Source organism: Aquila chrysaetos, chromosome 16 (assembly GCF_900496995.4).
Source record: "Aquila chrysaetos chrysaetos chromosome 16, bAquChr1.4, whole genome shotgun sequence".
Lineage (NCBI taxonomy): Eukaryota > Metazoa > Chordata > Aves > Accipitriformes > Accipitridae > Aquila > Aquila chrysaetos.
In genome coordinates this window covers 14462726-14488694 of record NC_044019.1, presented here as the reverse complement: position 1 = coordinate 14488694, position 25969 = coordinate 14462726, and the positions used below count along the sequence as shown (strand labels likewise).

The 25969-nt window shown below is 37.5% G+C and overlaps 1 protein-coding gene across 4 annotated transcripts in view; it reads left to right on the top strand.

Annotated features, from left to right (window-relative positions):
* The window catches only part of OTOG (otogelin), a 110958-nt gene that overhangs the window by 60113 nt on the left and 24876 nt on the right, over nt 1-25969 (top strand). For all 4 annotated transcript variants that reach the window (XR_003926878.1, XM_030038772.1, XM_030038771.1 and 1 more), the window contains 11 exons: nt 74-193; nt 1043-1159; nt 3605-3761; nt 4800-4826; nt 7623-7790; nt 9702-9980; nt 18550-18667; nt 19341-19420; nt 19840-23693; nt 24325-24493; nt 25468-25604. Coding sequence is in view for 3 of the 4 variants with exons in the window: in XM_030038772.1 (XP_029894632.1) it covers nt 74-193; nt 1043-1159; nt 3605-3761; nt 4800-4826; nt 7623-7790; nt 9702-9980; nt 18550-18667; nt 19341-19420; nt 19840-23693; nt 24325-24493; nt 25468-25604 (5226 nt within the window). In the remaining variant the exon portion in view is untranslated. The remainder of the gene's footprint in view (nt 1-73; nt 194-1042; nt 1160-3604; nt 3762-4799; nt 4827-7622; nt 7791-9701; nt 9981-18549; nt 18668-19340; nt 19421-19839; nt 23694-24324; nt 24494-25467; nt 25605-25969) is intronic.

Here is a 25969-nt window from a genome sequence, read left to right as displayed (position 1 = left end):
TCATGGCTGGTAGTGTTTTGTAACATGTGGAAATATGGTTTTATATATATATATATGTATCTTTTTTCCCCAGGGTAAATTGACTGGATTATGTGGAAATTTTGATTTGAAGACAGTAAATGAATTGAGGACTCCAGATAATTTTGAATTAACAAACTCACAAGAGTTTGGAAACAGCTGGACAGCTGTAGAGGTACATTGTAAAAAGAATGTGTTTGCTAGTAGATTTTTTGCTGTTACATCGTATAATTTATCTAGAATGAAATCAGAAATTCATTCCTGGAAGTATCAATCAGGCAGCAATGCAAATGGCAATATCAGTGGTTCTTACAGATACCATAATCTATTAAGAAGAATCACCTTTTTTCTACACAGCTCTATAATGTAAAGAAAAATGCTTTGCAATGTTCTGAATCTAGAAGTGGTTTTGTAGATGTTGTTTGAATAGTAGTCTTTTTTTACATAATGGAAGAATTGTGGGTTCACTTTAGACTGTCGTCAGTTTAGCTGATCTTTCATAGCTGGGTGATATTTGACTGAAACCATAGCAATGAAAAGCAAAAAATATTCTTTCTATATGCTGTAAAGTTAAAAATTGAACTTTTTTAATGTCATGTGTCTAGTGGTGTTCATAGAAATGTTCCTTCCTAGTAGTTAGAGTAAAAAGGTCTGATTTCTGACACTTCTAATGTACGTTGTCGAAGTGAATTTTGTTATTATGTAAGCTACACTATTCAGGTGTAAGGACTGCAGATTGGGACTGCATGGCAGCTCTGTTTAGACCTATATGTACGTATGTGTTTTTCTGCTGCTCTCAAGACAAATGAAACATTTCTTCAGATTGTGTACTTTTCCTTTTCTGCAGATTATCATGCCCTTTTAATTCCATATCTTAGTCTGGCTTTAGTTTCATAAACGATGCATTTGTTTTGTGTTTTACATCTCTTTTTTAAAAAAAACAAAGCAAAATTATGCTTTGCAAGTTCAAACACAGAGTGGTTATGAAACAAGTTTCTCACCTTGATTTTGCTTTCTGATTAAGTGTGTTGACAGCTCTGACATTCGAAATCCATGCAGTTTGAATCCCCTTAGAGAGCCATTTGCCAAGAAGGAATGTGGAATACTGTTAAGTGAAGCATTTGAAGCTTGCCATCCAGTGGTGAGTTGTGGTCATGTATAGAAAGACGTGAAAGTGAACATATCACCGGAGAGAAACTTTACTCTTCATAGAATCATAGAATCATTTAGGTTGGAAAAGACCTTCAAGATCATCGAGTCCAACCATCAACGATGCCCACTAAACCATGCCCTGAAGTGCCGTGTCTACGCGCTTTTTTAATACCTCCAGGGATGGTGACTCAGCCACTTCCCTGGGCAGCCTGTTCCAATGCCTGACAACCCTCTCAGTAAAGAAATTTTTCCTAATATCCAATCTAAATCTCCCCTGCCGCAACTTGAGGCCATTTCCTCTCATCCTATCTCCAGCCACCTGACAGAAGAGACCAGCACCCACCTCACTACAACCTCCTTTCAGGTAGTTGTAGAGAGCGATAAGGTCTCCCCTCAGCCTCCTTTTCTCCAGGCTAAACAACCCCAGTTCCCTCAGCCGCTCCTCATGAGACTTGTGCTCCAGGCCCCTCACCAACTCGGTTGCCCTTCTCTGGACACGCTCCAGCACCATAATGTCTTGTCTGTAGTGAGGGGCCCAAAACTGAACACAGGACTTGAGGTGCGGCCTCACCAGTGCCGAGTACAGGGGAACAACCACCTCCCTGCTCCTGCTGGCCACACTATTTCTGATACAGGCCAGGATGCCGTTGGCCTTCTTGGCCACCTGGGCACACTGCTGGCTCATATTCAGCCAGCTGTCAACCAGCACTCCTAGGTCATTTTCCGCTGGGCAGCTTTCCAGCCACTCTTCCCCAAGCCTGTAGCGCTGCATGGGGTTGTTGTGACCCAAGTGCAGGACCTGGCACTTGGCTTTGTTGAACCTCATACGATTGGCCTCAGCCCATCGATCCAGCCTGTCCAGATCCCTCTGTGGAGTCTTCCTACCCTTGAGCAGATCAACCCTCCCTCCCAACTCAGTGTCATCCTCAAACTTACTGAGGGCGCACTCGATCCCCTCGTCCAGATCATTAATAAAGATATTAAACAGAAATGGCCCCAATACTGAGCCCTGGGGAACACCGCTTGTGACCCGCCGCCAACTGGCTTCAACTCGCATCACTTTAAATCTTCATCTTGTCATCCATAACATAATAATTTGACTACTGTAGCAAAAGCAAACACGAAGAAAGTCTAACCCACACCTATTCTGATTCTAAAACGTGAATGTTTAACTGGACCTATTACAAGGACTATCTGCACTTAGCTGACCTAGATAGTAAGCTACTTTGGCACCAATTTAGCATTCTGTAACATGGGTAGTCCTATTAGTCCCCTTTGTAATTAATGCAGACAAAATTATACCCAGTTTGTGTTATCTTTTTTTGTATCCCAAGCACTATTTGTATAAGCATAACCACTTGCTTTATTTTGCTCAAATGTATTACATAGCATGCACATTTTTCAGGCATATTTAAATAAATTGACAGTTTCTTCCAGGCAGTATCGAATGTGAAGAACTCATTCCTAGAAAAAAATGCATATATATCCTCACTCAGGCAACCACCTAAGGAAATAAATGAGCCATACAACATGTTCTGACAGTCAACAGGCTCAGGTTCAGTTGGAAAATGAGGGGGGACTGATTGACAGAGCTAGGTCTTATATGGAAAATTACATATCCCAAGATGTTCAGGTATTGAGACTGTGTTCATGGCTTAAAGAGTGTAAGTGTCAGAGTGATTCCTAGGGAGAGAGGAGATTTCATATGAAAGACAACCAGGAATCTTGCAGGGTTGCTTTATATATTATTTTGGAAGAAAGGGGAAGCTGCTGTTGAAGTCGTATTAATGTAACATCCACTGTATAACATAGGTAGCAACTACATTCCTCAAAAGTGTGTAAGTATTACTCAAGGGCAAATCCATGCAGAATGTGTAACAATTCAATAAGCAAATCAGCATTGACAGTTTTCTTTGAAATGTTGTCACTTAAGACTTCAAAATAATTTAAGGGAAAAATCACAAATTCACCTGTGAAAATGTCTTACAATATGAAGAGAATGAACCACTCTCACATGAAGAATTTTCCATCTACTTTATTATTTCCTGCATTTTATGTATATCTCACTTCCATAACACTTCTGATGTTTATTGATTTGTGATCAGTTTAGAGACAGTTTCTCTTATTTTGTAAGTTTCTTTGTAGTTTATTATGGTTTAAATATTACAAGACCATACAAAACACAAGCTCACATCAACATCTTAGTGTGCATGTTCTTAATGGGTCATTGATTTAATTGTGCCACTGAGTACTGTGTAAGATTTTATGTGTTCTAATAAACTGTTTTTCTTGTGTCTCAGGAAACATTTAAATTAAAATCTTTATTACTTCAAAGTCTTATATATTAGATTTTGAAAGTCACAGCTTTTTGTATAGAGGTGATTATTACCAATGTCTATATGAATATTTTGATAAGTGGTATTTATATTTCCAGATTGATGTCACCTGGTTTTACTCGAACTGCTTGACAGATACATGTGGTTGTAACCAAGGAGGTGACTGTGAGTGTTTCTGTACAAGTGTATCAGCATATGCCCATCAGTGCTGCCAGCATGGAGTTGCTGTAGACTGGAGGTCCCCTAGAGTGTGTCGTAAGTTTACTTAACTAATGTTGCGCCGCTTTCTGCATTCATAAGACCCAGACCTGAAAAATCAATCACATTAAATTGCCTGGGGCCATGAATTGAATCATTAAGCCACACTGGTGGGAAGGTGGGTGGATGCGTCTCACTGCCCTCCGTGTTCATTTTGGTCTAGCTGGATTACATGCTTCTTTCCATATTTGTGGGTGGTACACTTCTATTTTTAATTCCTTGCCCTATGATGTGAAAGGAAAAGTCATGGGAAGTCTATATTAGCATATGGCATGCATCCCTCAAACCAAAGTTACAAAGTTAACAGCTCAATTAATTTCCATCTTCAGGAAGTCTTCAGTTCTTAACAGGGTCTAGGAAATATAGCTGCCTTACTGCTGCCCCCAGAGCAAGTGTGAAATATAAAGGTCTTCTGAAGAAAAACAAGTAGGTTTTTAAGCAGGACTTTGTCATTACCTTAGTATCCCTATTCAACAGTGCCTAGAAGTTGTAAAAAAATCTGAGGACTTTTTCTGTGGCACCTAGTGCAAATGCCTAACAGGAGACAGTCATTTCCCCAAAGATGTGGTAAAAAAGTGCAAGATAGAAAGAATGGAAGGAAACAAGCATTTTTCTAACTTCACAGTTGCACAGAGAAAGTATGCAGCTTTTTCAAAGTCACACAGGAAATTTGCCATAGAGTGAGAGGGTTACTCCAAATTTTTGATAGAAATGGTACACGTGCTTTGAAGTGACCATGGAAACACAGCAAAGCTTAGTCTTAACCACTAGAGGTCACAAAGAGACAGCTGTAGGTATGTAAGCTTAGTATTTCCTGCTAGAAAACAGTATTTTATTTAAGTCAGTGTAGTTTAAATTAGTATTTTACTTAAAGCAGTAATGTAAATATTTGGCAATAATTTTTTTTAATAAATGTTTTGTGTATGATCTAACTTGGCCAAGCATTTGGCTTACCCCTTAATCGTAAAGGGTAATAGAAAACCTGTTTATCTACAGAATACTTGCAACCGCATTTCTTTTCTTTTTATTTTTTAGCTTATGATTGTGAATATTTCAACAAAGGTAAGTCCTAAAGGAGCTGATAAAATGTCAATAGAATCTTTGGTTTCTTCATATAAATCTTAGTACTTTGTATAAAAATAATTGTGTTAATGAAAACAGTTGCAAATGATATGTTATTTAAATAGTCAAGATTCTGTTTTACTAGTTTATTTTGCTTTTTTCAAAGGCTTTTCATTTCATAATCTTTTCAATTCCTGGCTTTTTCCCAAGAATATGTGTTTAACTCATTTTCTTTGCATTTATGGATCATGATTAAACAGTTAAATCGTTAAGTAGTTAATAAGACTATTCCATCCAATAGTACTAGTGGCACTACTTGCTTAAAGTATACTGCAGTTCAAAACTGATACCCAGTGTGTCTGTTAAACCAATCATGATCTCCTGTGCAGCCTCCAGAGGGAGCTAGCTATTAAGATATTTCAACTTGTTGTGCCCAGATGGGGAATAACTCTCCATTTAGGTATGTTTGACCTAGCTTTAAGTTCCTGAGTGACAAGCATTGCTGCTGCATTAGAATGGCTCTCAGAGAGAGGTGCAAAACTTGTACAAGGTGCTAGAGTAAACCTTGAATCTGCACTGGGTGCTGTACTGCTGTGTTAACACTGGCATCCATATTCAGACTATTTCAAAGTTATCTTGCGAGCATCTGCATGGTTAGACATGGCATGCATACAAGCCCTGCAAGCCAGCCTGATGAGAGGAATGGTCAGGACTCCTGCTGTTTATTCTGTAACTCTTTTTATCAAGCTCATGTAGAAGCCTGTTTATCCAGATGATTCGTGATATTTTGGTCTTCTGTTAGACTCCATATTGCAGCAGCTCACCCCCAGAAAGATCTCTGAGAGGGACCAAGTTTAAATTAGAGGAGACTTGTGCAACCTGCCAGGCCCAAACGATACAGCCAAGAAATGTACATGTTCTGATATGCTGACTGCTGAAAAGATTTTGAGTGGGGTCAGATTGTTAATGAAGTGGATTTTAATCTAAATCACTACTTAAGCCTTTAAATTAATTTAAATCAAGACCAGTTGAATACAAGAGGTGATTGCAGTTTTACATTTCCTTTTTGGTTTGTGTTGTTTTATAAATGAAACACAGTCTGATACTGGATAATCTTATTGCGGTTGTAACAAATTGAAAGTGCAGTGCCTCTAACATCTGTGGTAGTAGTGGAGTGAATTTGGATGATAACATATACTTTTAAAGTGTGTTGGTTTTACTTGTTACCGAGTTCTCACTGACAGAAATTAGTTGAAATAGTGGAGAGTTGTGCATGTGACCGGCTTGTAATAAACATGGTTATCGTATACTTCTCACTTCGTATCTTTCTACTGTTTGCTACTCCAGCTCATCGGTATTCAACATAGGATGTTTCAGAGCTGCCAATGGGGAAGAAAATAATCTCTAAGCTGAAGATTTTCTTCTCTACCTCAAGTATAGTAGTGTTCCCCAGAATACTTAGTTTCGGAGACAAGAAGGTTAAGAAACTGTCATAGACCAGAGAGAGGTTTTTTCTATGCAACTTTGTCATGAATCCAGAGTGAAATAGTTGCAGTCCTACTAGAGGCAGGAGCAGAAGCTTTTTGTCTCTGGTAAGGGGAAATTCTCAGCTGGTAGCTGTGGTTTCTCAAGTTTTGGATGGGGCTGATATATGAGACTTAAACATATAATAACATTTCTAGAACACTAGATGTTTTAAGTAATTTTTTAAATGTTTTTTAACTCCCTGCACTGAAGGTAACCAGGTATCACTGTACATGATTAGATAGGCGTGGGCTTGTGTCCTAACTGGCCACCTATTTATACCATTAGAATCTAAAACTCTGGTTGCAGTGCAGCCTCCTTAGGATTTCAAATCTTAATAAATTTTAAGATTAGGGAGAACCAGAATACGAGGGCAGGCTGCAGATTGCAGTGCAAACTTTTAACCTGTTGGAACAGATTTTAAGGGTCAATGGTATTAGCTGCAATCAGCTGAGAAGTTCTGGGACACTTTTACCTTAGATGTATGCTTACCATGTCCTGGCTTGTGGATAAAATGATAGTGAGTTGAATTGCTCATGTGTGGTCTAAAATGCTTGGTTTTAACAGAGAAATTTACAAAAATAATTTCAAAGAACATTTTAAAATAAACTTTAAAATACTTTCCTACAGTGAAATTGAAACTAAGTGAGGAGATGTGATATTTAAGATTTGCGAATGGTAACTTCACATGCTTTTGGCTTTTTTTTACTTAAAGATAAAATATGACCATTCCTTTGCTCATTATGCTGATTTCTTCCTGTCTCACTTCCCAGTGGTTACATTTGTATCTACACTGTTCAAGGAGTTCTTCGATACTTGATGACAACAAACTTTTGTTCCCTGCAAAATGCCTCATACTTTGGACACTAATAAAAGAGGTTTTGACGAATAGTAGGAAGCATATAATCAGTTCAGCCATACAAATAAACAATTAGAGGCTCCCAGGGTGGTCCATAGAACACTGTTTGCTTCTAAATCAAATAACTGAGCAGTCAGCTGACTTCAATAAAGTGACTACAAAACTGAAGTGAATGAGAGGGAGGAAAAGGAGAAGCTAATCTTGAATCTTGAAATTTGAAACTAGATATTTTGGACAGTTTTCAGAACATGTATTTTCTAAAAGAGTTTGGCTTTGTTTTGGTTGTCCTTACAGTTTAGTGCATGACACATAGCGCTATTTTCAGAGTGGAGAGATGTTTTTTTCTTTATGTGCTGTATCGTAATATTCAGAGCTCTTGATATGAAAGGTAATTCTGACTTTTTTCTCAACAGTTCTGGGAAAGGGCCCATACAAACTGGTTAGCTATTTGGATGGAGAATTTGTAATGGCAGTGAAACTGGTGGATGGTGTTGTTTTCCCAGTGAGAGAAGAAGATATTGTTCCTGGACATGCAGTGAGCTTTATGCTGACTTCAGGACTTTATAAACCCAAAGCACATGGTAAAGTCACTGTATCTTAGAGGCTTAAATAAGGCAGACCAAATTCTGCCCTTGAATACGAATGGGAGAGAAATGATACCATAAAAGTACTCCCTAATTCACTTGCTTTGCCACCATCACTCATTGTCTGCCCATTGGCACTAACCTGAGCTGTGTAAGGGTGTATACTGCAAATTTGTCTCCTTCAGGTCCCAACTTAAGTTTCTACTGAAGGAATGTGTTGCTTATTCAGCAGACAAAAAAGGTTTTGCACACCTTCAGACAGGTGGAGAAAGCTTACAAGAATATATTCAGCACTTTGTACATTGATTAAATGCTAGAGTTGTCTGCATACATGATTTTAATGCCCACAGAGCATTTAATGCCCGCTTGAGTCTCAGTACAGTTTTACTGCCCAGAGTCCCCTGATTAGCTCTTTGGACAGCCTGAAGGTGGCTGTCTTTGTGTAATCAAAGAAGAGATATGGGTCAGTTGAAAAAATGACAAGCATTTGATTAGTAATACTGCTGTCTGTAGAACTGACACAAGAACTCATGTAACAGAATATCCAGGGCCAGATTTCTTTTATTAGTCATACTTTTGAGACACTTGTACATTGCGTTCAATTTAGGTTTGGAAAGGGAAGGTCAGTCCTACTGTTCTATTCCCATACAAAAATCTCTTGCTCAGAATTTAACCCGGCAAATGGAATTTGTGCCTTATAGTCCAATTTGAATGAATGGCATTTCATCATTTGGCAGTGGAGGAGTTATACAGGAGGACTTTATACAATCGTTATGATATTTTTAATATCCATGTTTTCATTATATATCTGTGTTCTTGGTTCTTTGGTACCTCAGAGAAATGGATGTGTTTCATCAGTTTCAGACAAATCGTGGACAATGGAAAGTTTTGGGCATTGATGTACTGATTGGCTATATGGCAGGTATTATGAATCACACTTATTTGTGTGCAGTAACAACATGTCTGTTGTTACTTATCAAATAGGTGCTTGCCACAGACAATTAATAAAAGGATATTCGCAAGCACCACTATGTTTTTCAGATTAATTGAAGTTTTTATGCTCAGGAAACAAGTTGTTTTTCCAGAAGTGTTATACCAGAATGTGATAGCATATCTGTTTAATAGACATCATTTGTTTTCTATGCATTCTTTTTTTCAAGAAATACTACCCAGGCCTGGAGGGTTAATTGATTTTACAGTAGTTTAATGGCTATTTTCAAGAGAATAGCAGAGTTTACAGCAAAATAGAATGAAGTAATTCTGTGAGCAACAGATGCCTGTAAGAGGCTCAAGATCTGCCACACTGCAAGTGGTTGTACAGAGGCTTGCTTGAAATAAGCAGTACTGTTTTCAGGGTAAGGTATCATGTGGGTACATTTGCCAGAAAACAAACTTTGCTGTTAACATTCTTAGGGGAAGGGCTAGAGAGCTGACTGCTTAGAAGTTAAGACATAAAGCTGTAAGCTGAATGCAAAATACGTTTTTGTAATTTATTTTTAATGAAAGGCTGAGCTCTTAAGCTATGAATTCCTGATGGCAAATGTTACTTGTAAAGCTAGTTGAAGAAGTTTGAATTTTTATTAAATAAATGGCTTAGTGAAGGCTGTAAACTCAAGTTCTGCTTGACTGCAGGGCTATATTCCTTTATCCTGGTGTGGGCAAGTGTCTTAATCTGCTTGTATCTGTAGGGTATTTGGAAAACTAAATATCTATCAGAATCTAGCACTCTGAAATCCATATATAGTATATTCTGTTACCAGATTCAGGCTATTTTCACTGATAAGGCCAAAGTCAGCCTTCATTGCTCGTGCTACTAATATCAGTACATCCGAATGAGTTTAGTTTATTATGCATATAAATGCATATGGATACCTCAGCAAGTAAATGAGTTCTGTGTGTTTTTTTCAGATTCCAACTTGGTTTCATTTGAAACAGCTGAGAGACCAAACTATTTTCTTCAGTTGGCCTCCAATAATACTCTTGTTCTTTCTAAATGGGAAAAAAGAGAAGCATTTCACAACAGATCTACATTTGTCATTCACAAGAATACGTGGGTTTCAGGATATAGTTCCTTTGAGTCATTTGCAAAACCAGGATACTTCATTCACATTTCAGCCTCTTCAGTGGAGCTTTTGAAGTACCATCATTCAGAGGAGTTCAGACTGTCGACCCTTTTTAAACTTGTAGGTAGGTAATTAAAGTTGCATTTTATGAACAGCAGTTTGCTCCCTGTGAAAATATAGGCTAAATGGTATTAATATTTTCAGAGGTGATGATATTGCTTACTTCTCCCCAGCATCACTGGGAGCTGTGGGTAGTCTGCGGCATGCAGGCTCAAAATCTTCCCTGAGCTTTGTATTGAGCTTGAGATTCTGTTTTCTTGTCAAAAGCCACTAAATAGCCTAACACACAACTTTGCTATATTTGCCAACTGGTTTTGGAAATACATAGCCCAGTGTGTAGTTTCTGGGCAATACTTGCTTTGTAGGTGGTGAAGAAATTCTTAAGGAGAAAAAAAATCATACTGATGAATAATGGATTCATGAAGGGAATAGAAGAGGACTGAGTGCATCTCTAAAAGCTAAGGTTTGTGGATGACATTTTCCCCTCCTTTCCGTCTGATTGCTGCCAAGAGAGTTTTCTGTACAGTGCTTTCTCATTGTGAGCTTTTTTGCCTCCTCAGAGGTCATGCCATCCAGTGCAAAGGACCTTGCCTCTGGATTACACCTCTCAAACCTCGAGTTTCCCCTGAAAAACACCTTGACATTTATCCACGTGCCCACTCACAGAGGCTCTGCCTTTTGGGATGTTATCCCCTAGTGTTTCAGGCATCATCTAACTGGAGATATATGCCTCTTCTTGGGGATCTAGATGTCTGTTTCTGTAATGTTTCTTGGACAGCTACAGCTCTTGCATACACAACGTAGACTGCTGTGAGAGTGTTTCTAACTACTTGAGAGATTCCCACTTCTCTAATAGTAGTCGCATTCCACTGAGACATAAGGATCAGAAATGTAGGAGATACTCTTAGGACCCTTCATAGGAGCTGGATCCAGAAGTTGCTCCGACAAAAACTGATGACAAAACACACATTGAAAACATCACTAATCCGTCAAGCTCACTCTTTTTTAGATTAGTAAGGAAAAGAAATAATAAGAATAGCTGTTCTCACATATTCTTAAACACTCAGGAACCATGCCTGAAATGAAGATGGCCTTACGGGTCAAGAAAAAGGTGCAGGAGCTATATTAGCCTATGAAGTAAAGCAAAGCAGATTATTCATGAAACCATCATTTGCTTTAGTGTCTGCTTGTCTGGACACATCAGATACATCAAAAACATTCATATGACTTTATTTATGAACTTCAGTGACAACTACTACTTGCTGAAACCACTGGCCGTTGTGTGGTATATAAAATTCCAAAATCACTACAAGTGTTTATTTTTATGTTCTAAAGCTTTTTATTGTGCTGTAATTTTAACTGCATTAGTAATTTGTTTATTGGGGTAGCAGAAGTATTTTAATAGGTATTCTTCGCAATACCATTTTTTAAAATCAGTTCTTTATTCTCTGAAACCAAGATTTGTTCTACAAGCAAAGAAAGAAAATGAAATATTGTAACAAATGAAGCATGGCCTGGTCATGTTTTATGGTGACCATATTGAATCTCAGCACAGACAAATCTGAAGCAGGCACTGACTTCTGTGACAGAAGAGGCCAACTGTATGCCTCGTGGAGCTTCTTGTTATCAAAACATTGAATTAAAGTGTTAATGGTGGCATTGTGAATCTGCTGATGTTTTGCGGTGCATTATGCTGACAGCCTAATGCAGCTGTTGACTGGCACACTCCAACTTCAGAAAAAATGACAGATTTTGTCATTGCCAAATGCCTGTTGCCTCTTGACAAATGCTTGTAATCACAGAGCTGTTGAGGTTTTTGAACAGCAGAATTACAGAGCTAATGCTATTACCAGGATGTTCATACAGCATTTCAAGCAAGGAACTTTTTTTGGACATAACAAAAAAATCTCCTTAGTCTTTTATCTCTGAGGGAGGAATGAAGAAGGTTAAAACATGTTCCAATTCTCAGTGGTCATCCGTTAACACAGAGGGGTCTGTCTTTTCAAGTGTGAAGTTTTTACCCTCCAGTCATTCTACCAAAAAATCCTATCTATGCCAATGGAAAACTAAAACAATTTACCTCAGCAAGTGGGATCAGATCAAATGATCAAGAGGCATTTCATTAATCACCACATCCGAGGGCTTGGGTTTCAGAGTTTTATAAGCAGAGGAACATGGGGCTCGAATCTTTCTCCAGTGTACTTTCACAAGGGCCAGCCTGCTGATGTAGGGTAATTACATGGTCTAAAAATACAGCAGCATTTGTTTAAGTTAATGGAAAAGTTACACCAGCTCCAGAGTGCACAAGCAAAAGTGTATTGAGTTTCCTGCTGACTATTGTAAATGCTTTGCATATTAGATCAGAAACTCTTGAACCGGGAACAGATATTCCTGCGGAATCAGAGGATAAATATCGGGAGCAGAATAATAGACCCAGTAAATCCTCTTGGCCAGAAAGTTCCTCATGAGACTTCTTCATGCTTTGTGACGCACATTCAAAAGGAGGAATTTTAAATGACCCGATCACCACAGCAATAGATACATGTTTGTTTAAAGTCATCTGACGAGTCACTTTTTCCAGTTTCATAGCAATAAATATTGTCACATTGAAATACTTAGACTATAAATTGCGCAGATATGATGGGCTAACACAGTGAATTATTTTCCATGAGAAGTCACTTCAGCTTTTAAATTGGGTTATCTTCATTATACTTAGATTTGTCTGCTGTCCTGTTCCCACAAACATTTGAGGTTTTGAGTTGATATCTGAATTTGAATATCTAGACTATACTTACAAGAAAATACATTTTGCATTTTATGCAGGAATTTTTACCGGCTTTGGATTGGTATGTATTCAGTCAAAAGAAAGAATACACTTAGTCTTACCAGATGGAGAAGCACAGAAGTGTCATGTAAGAGTGATCAATTCATATTTGAAATTGTTGGGAAATTAGTGCATGTAGGGAACTGATGATCTTTTTATGGATATAGCTGTAGTTTTCTTACCCTTTTTTAAAACAATGTGCTCAAGCTAGTTACCTTTTACCTTTCATAGAATTATCATAATCTGTTTTACTTTTTTAAGATTACTGTGAGTTAATTATATATATATTATAAAAATGTGACTTGCCCTGTATATATTCTGCAGCAAAGTTCTTAATAAGGTTAGTTGTGTGCTTTAACAGCTAACTTGCTGTTAATATAAGGACTGTCTTAGAGAGAATTTTCAGCTAAAATTGGTCTCAAGATGCACTAAGTATATGCTCACTGCACAGAGGTGTCTATCGATGTTTAAGTTTGATACAGGGCATTTTTGTTTGCTTTTAATGTTTGTATGTTAATTAACTGAAGCACATTCAGAAACATAGTACAAACTGAAAATGAAATTAATTTTAATGAAAAACATGTTTTTACAAAAGCATCTTGCATCTTAAGTGATATCGTTGACTATTTTAACTTCAACTTACTCTTATCCATTTCCATCAGTAGAACTAATTTTCTAGAATGTCGTATTTTACTTCTAGTGAGTTGCTCTTAAGTTTAATTTGAGCTCACATGCTTTGTCACTCCAAAAGATCATGACATAGGGCCTGGGACTGGATAATGCTGAGCAACTGCTGTTGTACCTGCAAATCCTGGGTATGCCACTGAACACATCTGCTCAGTATCTCTTGGAATCAGACTGAGGTTACTCTAGAATTATAATGTATTTCCTATTTATATCACAAACTCAAACATTTGACTTCCCTTTTTTGACTGAAAAAATAGGAGATTAAATAGTTACATTAAAAAGATTATATTCCTCTAACATGGTAATCGTAAACTAAAACAGGTAGATAGTTATACTTTGCTTTCAGTGATTTTTTGGCTGGGCACAAAGTTCAATTTTTCCAGTGACATTTGCTTACTTTTCTCATTGCAGAAACTTAGAAGTCATGGGCAGAGTTTGTTAGTAGTTAATGTGTGTTAAGTGGGTAGATAGGATTTCATGTTTCTAAACTTGTAACTGAGGAGATAGGCAATCTACATTACTAAGCAGCGTTTTGCTGCCATTATAAATAGAATTAATTTTAAAGAAAATTTTGTTCCTACTAGATTTTTTGAAATCTTTGGGAAAAGTGGCATAACAGAAGAAAGTGTCAGGTGAGAATTAAAATCCAAATACTTAATTTTTTTTTTCATTATTTTTAAAACCTTTATTTTAAACACAACCTTTTATTAACATTAGAACATTTCAAATTTTAGGGTTTTTTTTAAAGTAAATAGTCATTTTTTGAGCATAGCATGAAATTATTCATAATATGCAGATTCTGACAATGGCAAATTTTGTCCCTATGAGGTAAAAGTTAGCATAGGAAAAAAAGGCAGGATGGACTTGTGAACAGTAGGAATTGTCAACACACAAAAAGGTGACCAAGGTACTAAGAAAGGTTGTTGTGACTCAACAGAACACCACAGTCTGTCAGTGATAAAATTCTTCATTAAATGGTAGCAACTGTTCTCATTATCACAGAATTATTTTTGAAAACCGCGAAGAACAAAAATCATAAGGTACAGGGAACAAAATACTTCTCTGATGTCCAAGCAAGTGAGAAAACAATGGAGTTGGGGAATATCTTTTAATATATTGTCTTTGGCAACATGTATACCTGCATTCATACAAAAGCTTTCTGCAGTACTGTAACATGTCAATATCCTCAGCCCCTATTAGGTAGAACTGTGGGCTCAGTTGGCATGTCAACTGGAGCGACGGTCATTCAGGGCGTAATTTACCATTTTGTGAAGGATTTGCTGTGTCACCGAACAGAAGACAAATGCTGGTAGACTTCACCAGGAGACACATGGTTATTTTCAAATGCCATGACAAATCCTTTTGAGGAACACATGCCTGATATAAGAAGCTTGACTCATTGTCTGTAAACTGTGTATCATTCTTTTGTTGTGAGTGAACTGTACTGTTGCACAGAGTACAGTAAGCTCATATTACTAGTTGCTGGAGGGGGAATTTAAGTATTAAAGAAATGGGAAGCATGTGGTGGAGGTGGCTGATTAGCATCCTGGCTAGCATAAAGCATTCGTGCCATGACACTGGTGAAATCCACAGTTTCTGAGCTGTGGTAGTTTCTGTCATGGGAGTAGCAGTATTGTAGTAACAATAAAGCTGAGTGTGGTCTGGTGTGGAAGTTAATGTCTAAAATCAATACAGAGAGTGAAAGGAGTATTTCCTTCAGTTTAGGGAGAGTGATGCTTGAATGGTTTTAAAACACTTTGTTACTGCTTTTCCTTATACCCTAATGATTGTGGGTATTGGGTCATAGTTAGTATCATGTATGTAATAAAAAGAGGCAAAATAATCTTATTTTAGCGAGGTATAGAGAAAATTTGTTGTTTTCTTGGCTTAGTCTTGAATTCATGTTAGTTCAGAACACAGCTCTGTGCCTCTCTTTCTCCTCCCCTTCATTTTCTGTCTAATCTCTATTTAGTCTGAGCTTTTTAAGCAGGAACTGCGTCTTGTTGTGGTTTTTTTTTTTTTTTAACAGTGGCTTGCACTGTCCATCAGCTAGGTCCTTGGGCTGCTTAGACTTTCTGGAAGTGATACTGCCAATAGTGAAAACTTTAAATATGATGAATGACTGAACTGATGTTCTCCTAATACTGGAAAGGCATTTTCCCATAATTCATAATAAAGCACAGGTTTCACTATAGCCAATGGGTTTACTGAGACATACTGAAAACTTTTGAGATACTGGAAACCAATTCATGCAATATATTCAACTCTTGCTGTGGTGATTTGGTCTGTTCTTTTATGTAATTTACTCACTAAAAAACCTAATACAGCTTGGCCTGGCGTACTCAGTTCTCTAAAATCCCTTGACTGGAAAACTAATTGTCCATTGGTTCTACAGCTCTTCTTTGAAAATATTCTTTACAACCAGGTTTAGGAGTTAATCTGTTGTCCATACTTCTTTCTGCAGAAGTAGAGACAAAATTTGCAGAGACACGACTTTGTTCTTGACTGTAAGTGATGTTTATGAACCACTCAACAAATGCTATCTATGCCTTTATGTAGAAATTCACCCTATTTCCTACCAATGCATGCAACATGAGCACCCTCTGTGAACTTAATCTGTAGGAGAGCTCAAGGGAAACATCGCAATTGTTTCATAAAAGTCTAAATTTGTTTGGAGAATGGGAGATGGTATGTTAATCCCAGCGTTTGGAAGTGTTAATTCATGATCACTGTTCTGCTAAACTGAGAAAGTAATATTCTTCGTCAGGTTACAGTATGTGTTCTACAAAGCCTGTGCCTTTATTGTGTTTGGAACTACTTCTGTGATTAATGCTGAGGTTTGTGGCAAGAGTTAAAAGTTACAGATCTGTCTCCATACTTAATCTAGGGTAGTTTGATGAATGCGGTTTCCTAGATTCCGCTTGGATATACTGTTATGGCTGGTTATTACTACTGTTGGTGATTGCCTGTGTCAACAGGTCTCCGGTATGTCCTGTCTTTTTGTCCTATATCATCTTCTTTTGCCCTTAAACCTTACCACTCTGACCTGTCAGTCCATACAAAACCCCATATGTCAGTTAGCAAAATGTATGGAAATAATTCCTTTCCTCCGTTAGATTTAAGCAAATTAAGTTGTTTTCACTAGAAGGGGTCACGGAAGAATTCAGTGACGTGTACTTAGCTTTTTATGGGAATGTGACTTCATAAATGCGTTTGTTACTGTCTTAAGAATCATGTTTTCAAAAGCAGTGACAAGTTGTGTCCTTGCATATAGTGGCATGTAAAAAGGATAACACTAGATGGCAACATACACACTCTTTTGTATGAGTTTGATTTATAGCTTTGATTTAAGAGAATTATTTCTATTAAAAAGAAGGCATGAATGGTTAATAATGGCAGAGGGATAATTACCTGTAAGTGCCGATGTCCCTAAATTGCAGGAAGAACAATTTCTTAGAATCTTCAGAGAAAAACTCAATGTCTCCAAGAAGATGTAAAAGAGCTACTCTCTTAGTATCTCAGTCAAGTGAAGATCAGCAAAACTTAAAAGCAAAAAGAGTTCAAAAGACCAAAAATAGAAACTTTTTCTAAGTAAGCATTTTCTTTCTGGTCATTAATATAAACATTGTCTAAGAGCAGCTACTCTTCGTAGGCTCTGAACAACATAGCTCTAAGATCAGGTTTACCAATCTAGAGGGGACCCATATGTCATGATGGTGGTCTTCTGTAGGCATAAATGTAAGGGAAGTGTCACTGCTCTGCCCTGACTGCTACAGGAAGGAGCTGGGGTGGGCTGTTGCAGTTCAGGTACTGAAATCCAGATATATTGTGTAAGTCATGCAAGCGTTGGAAGAGCCACTGGGCTAACATAGCGTTGTGCGGGAAACCATCCTGCATGCAGGTGGGGCAAGGTTGTAGGGAAAAAGAAAGCATGATGCTGCATTTGAACATGCAAGTGCATGTCACCCACATGATGATTGCCACAAATTTGTTTCTCTCAGATTTTACACTCAGTCTATTTCTTCTTTAATTTTGTAAAGTTTCTGCATAATTTAATAAGCGCTGGAAGTATAGCTGATCTTTATTTCTGTTTATTCCCACTTTGAAGTTTTAACTCTTCCTCTGTCTGAATTTGTACTGTGGGTTTCAATTATGTGAATTTGAAGTCTTTCAATAATCACTATCTGTGTACTCTGAAGGCAGTTTGGGTTTGGGGGGGTGGTTCTTGTTGTTTGGTTTGGGTTTTGTTTGATTTATTGTTTTTTTCTAATTTGCCATAACGTTTCATTATTGGTACTAGTTTGTCTGGTGAAGTATATGTTTTGAGTTAAATGTTGCAAGACTACATGTCTCATCTCATCTGAGTTGCTTTGTTCATTGTAGGAGCAGTAAGAATTTCAGATTCAAAATGTTTTGAGGTTTGAATTAATTTCTCATGGAGTGGCTATCTTACACTGCTTTTGAGAAGATCAACTGTTAAGATCTGTTGCTTTAAAGAGCCTAAATTGGCATAATTTCTGCTTGCTTTATTTGGAATGGTGTTCGTTTGGGTTTTTAAAATACAATTGTATTGTACAAGTTACGTGCACGTTTGTGCTCTATCAGCAAATTTTACACATGAAGTAAACAACTGATATGATACATTGTTATGAAGAGTATCAGTGTATCGAACTGGTGCTTTTTACTTTTATTCTAATAGCAATAATTGTACTGAATCAACATAATCTTAATTTTGCATTTTCCTTGAATAACCAAACATATAGTTTCCTTGTTGATACAGTTGTAAAAACTTAAAAACAGCAGCTCTAACTTGCTTGGCTTTATTTTCAAGTGATTGTAATATGCAGTAAACGTGGCTAATTTGATGTCACGTTTTATACTACAAAGAGTAAAACAGGCTGTGGAGCCAGCACTCTTTAATATACTTGGCATAAAAATAAACTGTTTGTCTATGTTTTAAAGACCTTAGCAGTTAAAAAAATACTACCAGTTTTGTTTGTAGAGAATACAGGTAGAAACAGTAAGTGATTTAGAGTGAACTCAAAGCATGCCTCTTAGTGATATGTATCTGTGTGTGTTTCTAGAAATATTACGAGAATAACATATCTTGATTGTTTTTCAGATGTCAAATTTAAATTTCTATCCCATTCTGCATGTGAATGGCATTACGATGCCTGTACAAGCCCTTGTTTCAAGACATGCAGGGACCCTTTGGGAAAAACCTGTCAGGCAGTACCAAAGTAAGTATCTGTATTTTTATGGAAAAGTATGTAATTTGGGTAAAATACTTTTGCAGCATAGTAAGAATATGAGAGATCAGAGGTAGGCTCAGTATAGCGGGACTGTGTTCTTGTATAAGGAGGTAAGTGAAGGAGAAAAGAAATGGAGTAAAACCTGCTGCAGCAGCTACATGAAAGTAACATTTCAGTAGTTAGGTAAGTATTAACTTTTAAGCTGGGGGGTATTATAGAGTATTAATAAAGAGAGGTGATTACAAGTTTGTTTCAAATAGTTGTGCCTCTACTTTTTCATTATGGCATTGCAACAGCCACATCTGTCCTTCCTTGACTTTTCCTTCCAATTGGAATTTGTGCTAAGTCTGGTAAAAGTGGCATTTGGATTTTGGTGTGCAAAAATGTTTGGCATTGCTTAAGTGATAGCATTCACTGTTGAACTTGCGACCGTTCATTTCAAAGGCTGAGTATCACGGAGTTCATGTTTTAGCATAGATCTGAGTGAGAATGGAAGCTGTGGCAATGACATTTTGAAGGAGTACACTCAGGTGATGAGATTTAGATAGAACAAGACTGTCTGCTTAAAAATACTTTATAAATAAATTGTGTTTTCCTAAAATTAAATGCTCAATACAGAAGATACTGTTCAACTAGTTAATACTTACTGTTTTTCTTTTAGAGTGGAAGGATGCATGCCTGCCTGTCCTCTCAATATGTTGCTGGATGAAGTCACTCAAAGATGCGTGTATTTTGAAGACTGTATGTTTGAAAAATTATATATATTATGTATGATACTTACCTTATTAATTTCTTAGGTCTCTAGTCAAATTTTCAAATATCGGTGCTTAAATTTGTGTAACTATGACCTTAGTTAAATGAATCTTGAGCTCACTGAACATAAGTCTTGGTTAAAATAATTTCACTCCTCAAAAATTTGAGACAAATTTTAAACTAAGAAGGATGCTCTTTCTTCATAAAACATTTTAGTAACATTAGGTGCGCAGCAAATGATTTAATTAATTTATTTTGTAATTTGTCTATGAATTTTCGAAGTTTAAAGGGAATTTAAAAGATCAGAGTTATATGTGAGTTAACGTAACTTCCTTCTAGCCCTGCTGCCTTCATGACTGTGTTTATTCATAAATTTCAGACTACTATTTACTTGTGTCTGATTTCAGGCATTGAACCTGCAGATGATAGTCCACCTTTGCCACCCAGTATTCAAACACCAGCAGTTTCACACATAACATCAAGTACAAGTTGGGCAGTGATCAGTGAAGCAGTAACTTCATTTCCTGTACCTGAAGCAAAGGACACGGAAACAACACTTGCTTCAAAATTGCAACTCACTGCAACTACAGGGAAAACTGCATTTTCAGCTATTACATTTAATACGACACTTCCAGCCATAACTTTATCATCAAATATTTCTTTACAGTCAACAGAAATGACATCTGGGAGAAGCACTACAGCAATGTCTGGGACAACTAAATCTAATGTAAGCTTGTCTTCTCCTGTTGACATTTCTCCATTGTTTCCGTCTACTGTCAGTTCAGAAACTTCCACAAAGATACAACCGATCATTAGCGCTTTCACTAAATTATTGAGGACTACAGAACCTCAGGCAGTAACTGCTACACATGCAGTGACTACAAGCACAGAATCAGAAGGCAAACCAGTTTCTACACTTATTTTTAATGGGACACCTCTTATACTTAGAACAACAACATTTCCAGTCAAAACTAAAATAATGGAAATACCAGAAATAGCCACAAGAACACTCCCCACAAAAGAAGCACAAGTAAAACCAGAAGAACTTACAACATATACACCCAGTTCATTTGAATCAATAAGAGAAAAAACTACTGTGTATCTGCCCCGGTTTTCCACATCACCACCTCTGGGCATGCCTTCATATACACCACCAGTAAACCTAACGGGAACTTCAGAAGGGACGAAAATAAGTATAGGACAGTCTTTTAGCACAGTGCCTAATGTTACATTAGCATCATTTTCTCCTGTGATCACTACTTTGTCTTTGTTAAAACCAGTGTCTTCAGCAACAACAAAAGCAGCAATTGTTTTAACCAAACAAAGCATGAAGACTACATTTTCACCAACATCCGCACCACCTATTTCATTAGGAAAGGCAATTACAGAACCTCCTATTGAAATGGTTCAACACCTGACTGGTACTGCAGAGGTACCTTTCACTACAACTCTAGGTCTGAAGACAACAACTCTGCAAACTCAAGAAAGATCTTCAGAAACAAGTTTGTTATCATTTACAACTCTTAAAAAGGAAACTCCCCAAACAACACCTCGTGTGGAGCATACGTCAAGTTCTTATTTCCCTCCATATTCACTACATCCTAGTTCTACAACTGAAAAATCCATCACCCTTTATACAAAAAGACCTTCACTGTCTGTTCCTACTTCTGTTTCTCCAGCTTCAGGTGAATTAAAAAAAACATTTAAAACTGTTTCAACTACCGGATATCCCTCATACATGGTTCTAAACACAACAGAGTTCCTGACTACATTATATACTAAATATCCTGTTGTGGCTGAGACTATGAGAGTGACACCTTTGTCTGTTGAGGTAACATCCAAAATAACATCCCCTTTTGAATTAGCAGCAAAGTCAACTTTGTTTTCTGGAAAAACATCTACCAAGTACAAGTCAACTCGAGTTTCAAGTACGGTGAAGACAAGCACTTCAGGATATTCAGGTAGTGTTACCACACCAGCAATGAAAACCTCTATCTCATCAAAAGAAACCACCACAGTTCCTTTCATAGCTACAGAAAGAGAGTCGGCTCAAAGAGTATCTGTCACTGGATCTCCACTTACTCTCCTTAGTGCAACTGAAACCACACTGTTGACAACAAAGCCTGATAAATCACAAGTGGAAAGAATTACTAGCATCTCTACTAGAAAGCCATCTGCTTTCCCTTCTTCACCATCAAGTTCTCTAATCTCTTTAAACGTTTCTCTTCCTTCACTACCCTCATATGGAAAAGAAGCATCACTGACAACTCTCAGTCCTGTGCATGCGTCCCATGAAACAATCTCTTTATATCCAAGAACAACTATAGCAAAGTCTATGTTACCAACAGAAAAGACCTCTCCAGTCCTGACTTTCTCTGCTTTATCCGCTATAACAGAACAATCAAGTACAACAACAGTATCACACGACAAATCGCCAGGCAAAGCCATTTTAAATATCACTTTTGCCACATTCTCCCCATCCTCTGAATTCAGCAATCAGCTCATAACAACCAAAAAAGTAATGACAGCCGAAGAAAAATCAACGCTGTCCCCTTCTGTTGTACTTCCAGTAACAAAGTCTTCTTACACTTTCTCCACCTCTCAGTATCTAGCAGGTAGATTGGTTTCTTCACCTTCTTTAACACAAATGATACCAGAAGTAACAACCACACTAAAATATCCAGTAGGAACTAAAATAGTTTCTACAGCATTGAAATCTACAGTCCAAAGTATAACAGATACAGTAAAACTTAAAGCAGTTACAGCTCAGCCATCCTTTCCTCCATCTTCAGTAGGCCCCTTCTCTTGGCAGACATCTTCAGCAGATAAACTTTCAGTACAGACCACAAAGACCATGGCTATACCACACTTTTCTACTCAGAAGGCTATGGAACTTGGTCATCAGACTTCTGAGCCTTTGTTGACAAGCCAAAGCAGTGCCCCAATTTACCAGTATCCTGCAGAAACTCTAACAAAGTCCACTGGTCAGCCACAACGTGTCTTTAGGACAACTGAAGCTACAGTAGAATTGACTTCTTCATATCCCTTAATCACCTCACTACCTGAAGGCATTCGTTCAAGTATATTACCTACCTCAGCAGGTCCTACAAAAGTTATTTTACCAACTGAAAAAGAGTTGCATTTAACTGATTCAGTCATGCAGCCATTTGTATCAAGAACTTCTGTTTTGCAGTCTACGATCTCAACTAGAACGACAGCTGACTTGATTTTTGGCACCAGAATTCTCCCTTCCTCACCAGAAGTGCTTACAGCTTCCTCTTCTTTAGCTACAGTTAAAAAAGAAGCATTTCCTTCACTTTCCACACAAAAGGCAAGTACTGATCTAAAATTCACATGGCAGGCCTCATTTACTGAATCACTTCAATCAAGTCAAACACTTGAAATGGCTACAGCTTCACCAGAATCTAAGTCAACCTCTTCATCAGTTTTGTTACCAGAAACAACAGAAATTCCCATCATGATGGGGAGTGGGCCATCCACATCAATGGGCAGAAGCGGTACGGAGGAAACAGCAGTGTTGCCTAAGCAAGTCACACTTTCAACCACCACCTACAGTTCCACGTTTCCAGCAAGTACAATGTTGTCAGCTCTGCCCCGTTTGTCAGCTGCAGCTTCAGCCTCTTCAACAATAAGCAGTACTGGGCAAAACATTAGTATTGTAACAGCAACTTCAGACAAAGCAGAAGCAGTAACAGAATCCATCACAAGCTCTGTGAAGCCCACCTATTTTTCTCTTACTTTAGGAGCAAAAGGAGCCATGTCCTTTGATACAGTAAAATCTGAAGAGCCAGAATTACCAACAGAAGTCCAAGCTGTCCATACTCAGGGTGCTACTGTTACCCCAGAAACACCTCAGACGTTTTACTCTCCCTATTTCACAAACACAACTGCAGTTCCTTCTAATGTAAGTGTATCAGTACTGTCCATTCTACGCTCATCCTCTGAACCAAAACCTTTTTCTTCTATAGCTGCGTCATCAGTCAGTACTACTCAAACTTCAAAACTTGAGATATCATCTGAGGTGCAAATGCCTTCTGTGAGTTCACTGCTAATGATATCTGACCATCCAAATGACACAACAGCTCCATCAGTTTCTTCATTTGCCTATTTGTCTACCAAACCACTTTATGACTTGACTACAACGCTTTCTGATGGACTGGCAACAGCTGAAGCCATTTCAGGAGTCACAGCATCAGCTTTTATGCTGCCTAGAGAAACACCAGCTCTTCAAACTTGTACAGTGAGTAACTATAAATATTAATCTGTTTGGTTTTGAATAAGTCTTAGTTACTTTTACACACTGATAAAAAAAAATTGTGAGCGATACTTTGATCTTTAGGATTTGAAATATCTGTATCAAACAGGGAGCCCTATTACTTTCTCAATTGTATCTAACTTTGGATGATTTCATTGTGCATAACGGTTTTCATAAGTGCTATAATACACTGTTTTGGGCCTCAGTTTCCTGAGTGTGACTGTTAGAAGAATGGGGTTTTGGCAAAATATGGTGCTTCATATTGTTCAATGGCAGTTTTTTGTTATGTTGCCCTCTTTAAAGTACATCTTTCCAGAGATCCCTGTTATTATTCCTCTTGTGCTTTTCTATACTTTTCCTTCTCAACTTCTTTTAAAGTTAAAAATTCAATAATGCTGTTCTCCACTTTACAACAGGACAGCAATTTTAAACTGTCCTCAGAATGGTTGGCTTTTCAAAGGTGCTTTTCACTTGTAGCTTCCATCAGTGTCATAGGGATTCATAAGTATTCTGTACCTGAAGAATGTAAGCCCCGTTTTTGAGCAAATACTCTGCAATATTGTGATACTACCTTGGTAAGAATGGTAACCTATGTCTTTTATTAAATGTGCCTTAGCCAATCACAGAAAATGAGTGCATAAAACATGTTTGCTTGGATGGACAACTGATCCAAGTTAATAAGTCGCAAAACTGCCCATACAATGCAACTCAACCCAGCTGTGGAGTTTTAGGATTTGCTACTCAAATGAATGGTGACAAATGCTGCCCAAAGTGGGAATGTGCATGTAAGTTTTAATTATGCAGTACTTTTGAAGTTAATTTAGGTAACAATTTAATACATATGTAAGAAGGCTAAGAACTGACACTTCTATACCATGGCGTCGAAATAGAAGATGCATATTGTACGGCTTACTCATTGTCTAATGCAATTTCTAATTCTAGTTCTACATCCAGGGAAATGAAATCAAAATGCTCCTTTAATATAGGATATTAATTTTACCCAAATTTAGGTATCTGCAGCGGACATGTCTAGGTCTGACTTAGACCCATCTTGTCTTCTGTCTAATCAGAGGACACCTAGTCAATATAGTCAGTGGATTTTTTGGTTCAGCTTATATCTACTTCAGGATGAGAAGATTCCCTAGACTGTTAACTAGCTCTGTTAACAGTTTGGGGACTACAGCTGTACTGTAGTCACTCCCATCAATTACCTAGAATTGGGCAGGAAGAATCCAAACCTTGATGTAAATTCAATGTAGTCCATAATAGCAAAGAAAGGATGCAGAGTCAAGCAATGCAAATTTCTGCTTATGCTCTAGAGTTTGAAATAATAGAACTCCAAGCCCTTTGAAACACAAAAGCTTTAACGATAAGACTGGGAAGAAGGAAACCTTCCACGTGAGCTCCCACTTTAGGAGCAAGACTAGAAGGGAACTAAAGATCTGGCATGATCCACTGTCATTCATGTTTTTGCTAGTTTGGGGGTTGTAAAAATTACAAACCTTTGCTGGCAAGAACTGTAAGAAATTAATTAATTGCAGAGGCCTGCAAATTGTCCTACTGAAATATGCAGGATTTGACTCTGCTGTCCATTTACAGAGGTGCAACAATATCAAATGTAGCTGAAAATATATGTGCATATATGAAACTCTAATAAGCTAGTTAATCTTACAAAATTTATTATTTTATCTTCATATTTTGTAATATTTACAGAAATTCTAAAATAAGTTAGAAAAAACTTTTTTTTTATTTTTCTTAGGTCGTTGCACAATTTTCTCTGATCTGAGCATTGTAACCTATGATGGAAATCATTTGGCTTTATTCAAAGAAGCATCCTATGTTGTTAGTCAAACTCGAGATGAAACTATAACCATCCATGTCCTTGACTGTAGAATGGTAACTAACATTTGTCAGCTAACAAATTGTGTTCCGTACTGCTAATAAGATGTATCTTAAAAGGAAGGGCATAGTAGTATGACATAGTTGTGGTTAATTATTCATTTCTGTGCAATATCTATGAATTGTACTTACACTTTACAACACTTACAAATTGTATAGCGCTTTATCACCTGACTGTGTATGCATAGTTCCTTCCAAGAAATTTGCACTGGAAATGCCAATCTTCAGAGCTGTAAAAGACTGTAGGATTGTCAGACTAAATTAGACCACCCTGTGCATTCCAAGTCTTCGACAGGAGCAAATACTTGTTGTTTCAGAGAGGGAAGAGAGAAACCCTAGTGGGCATCCTGCCTAATGGGTAG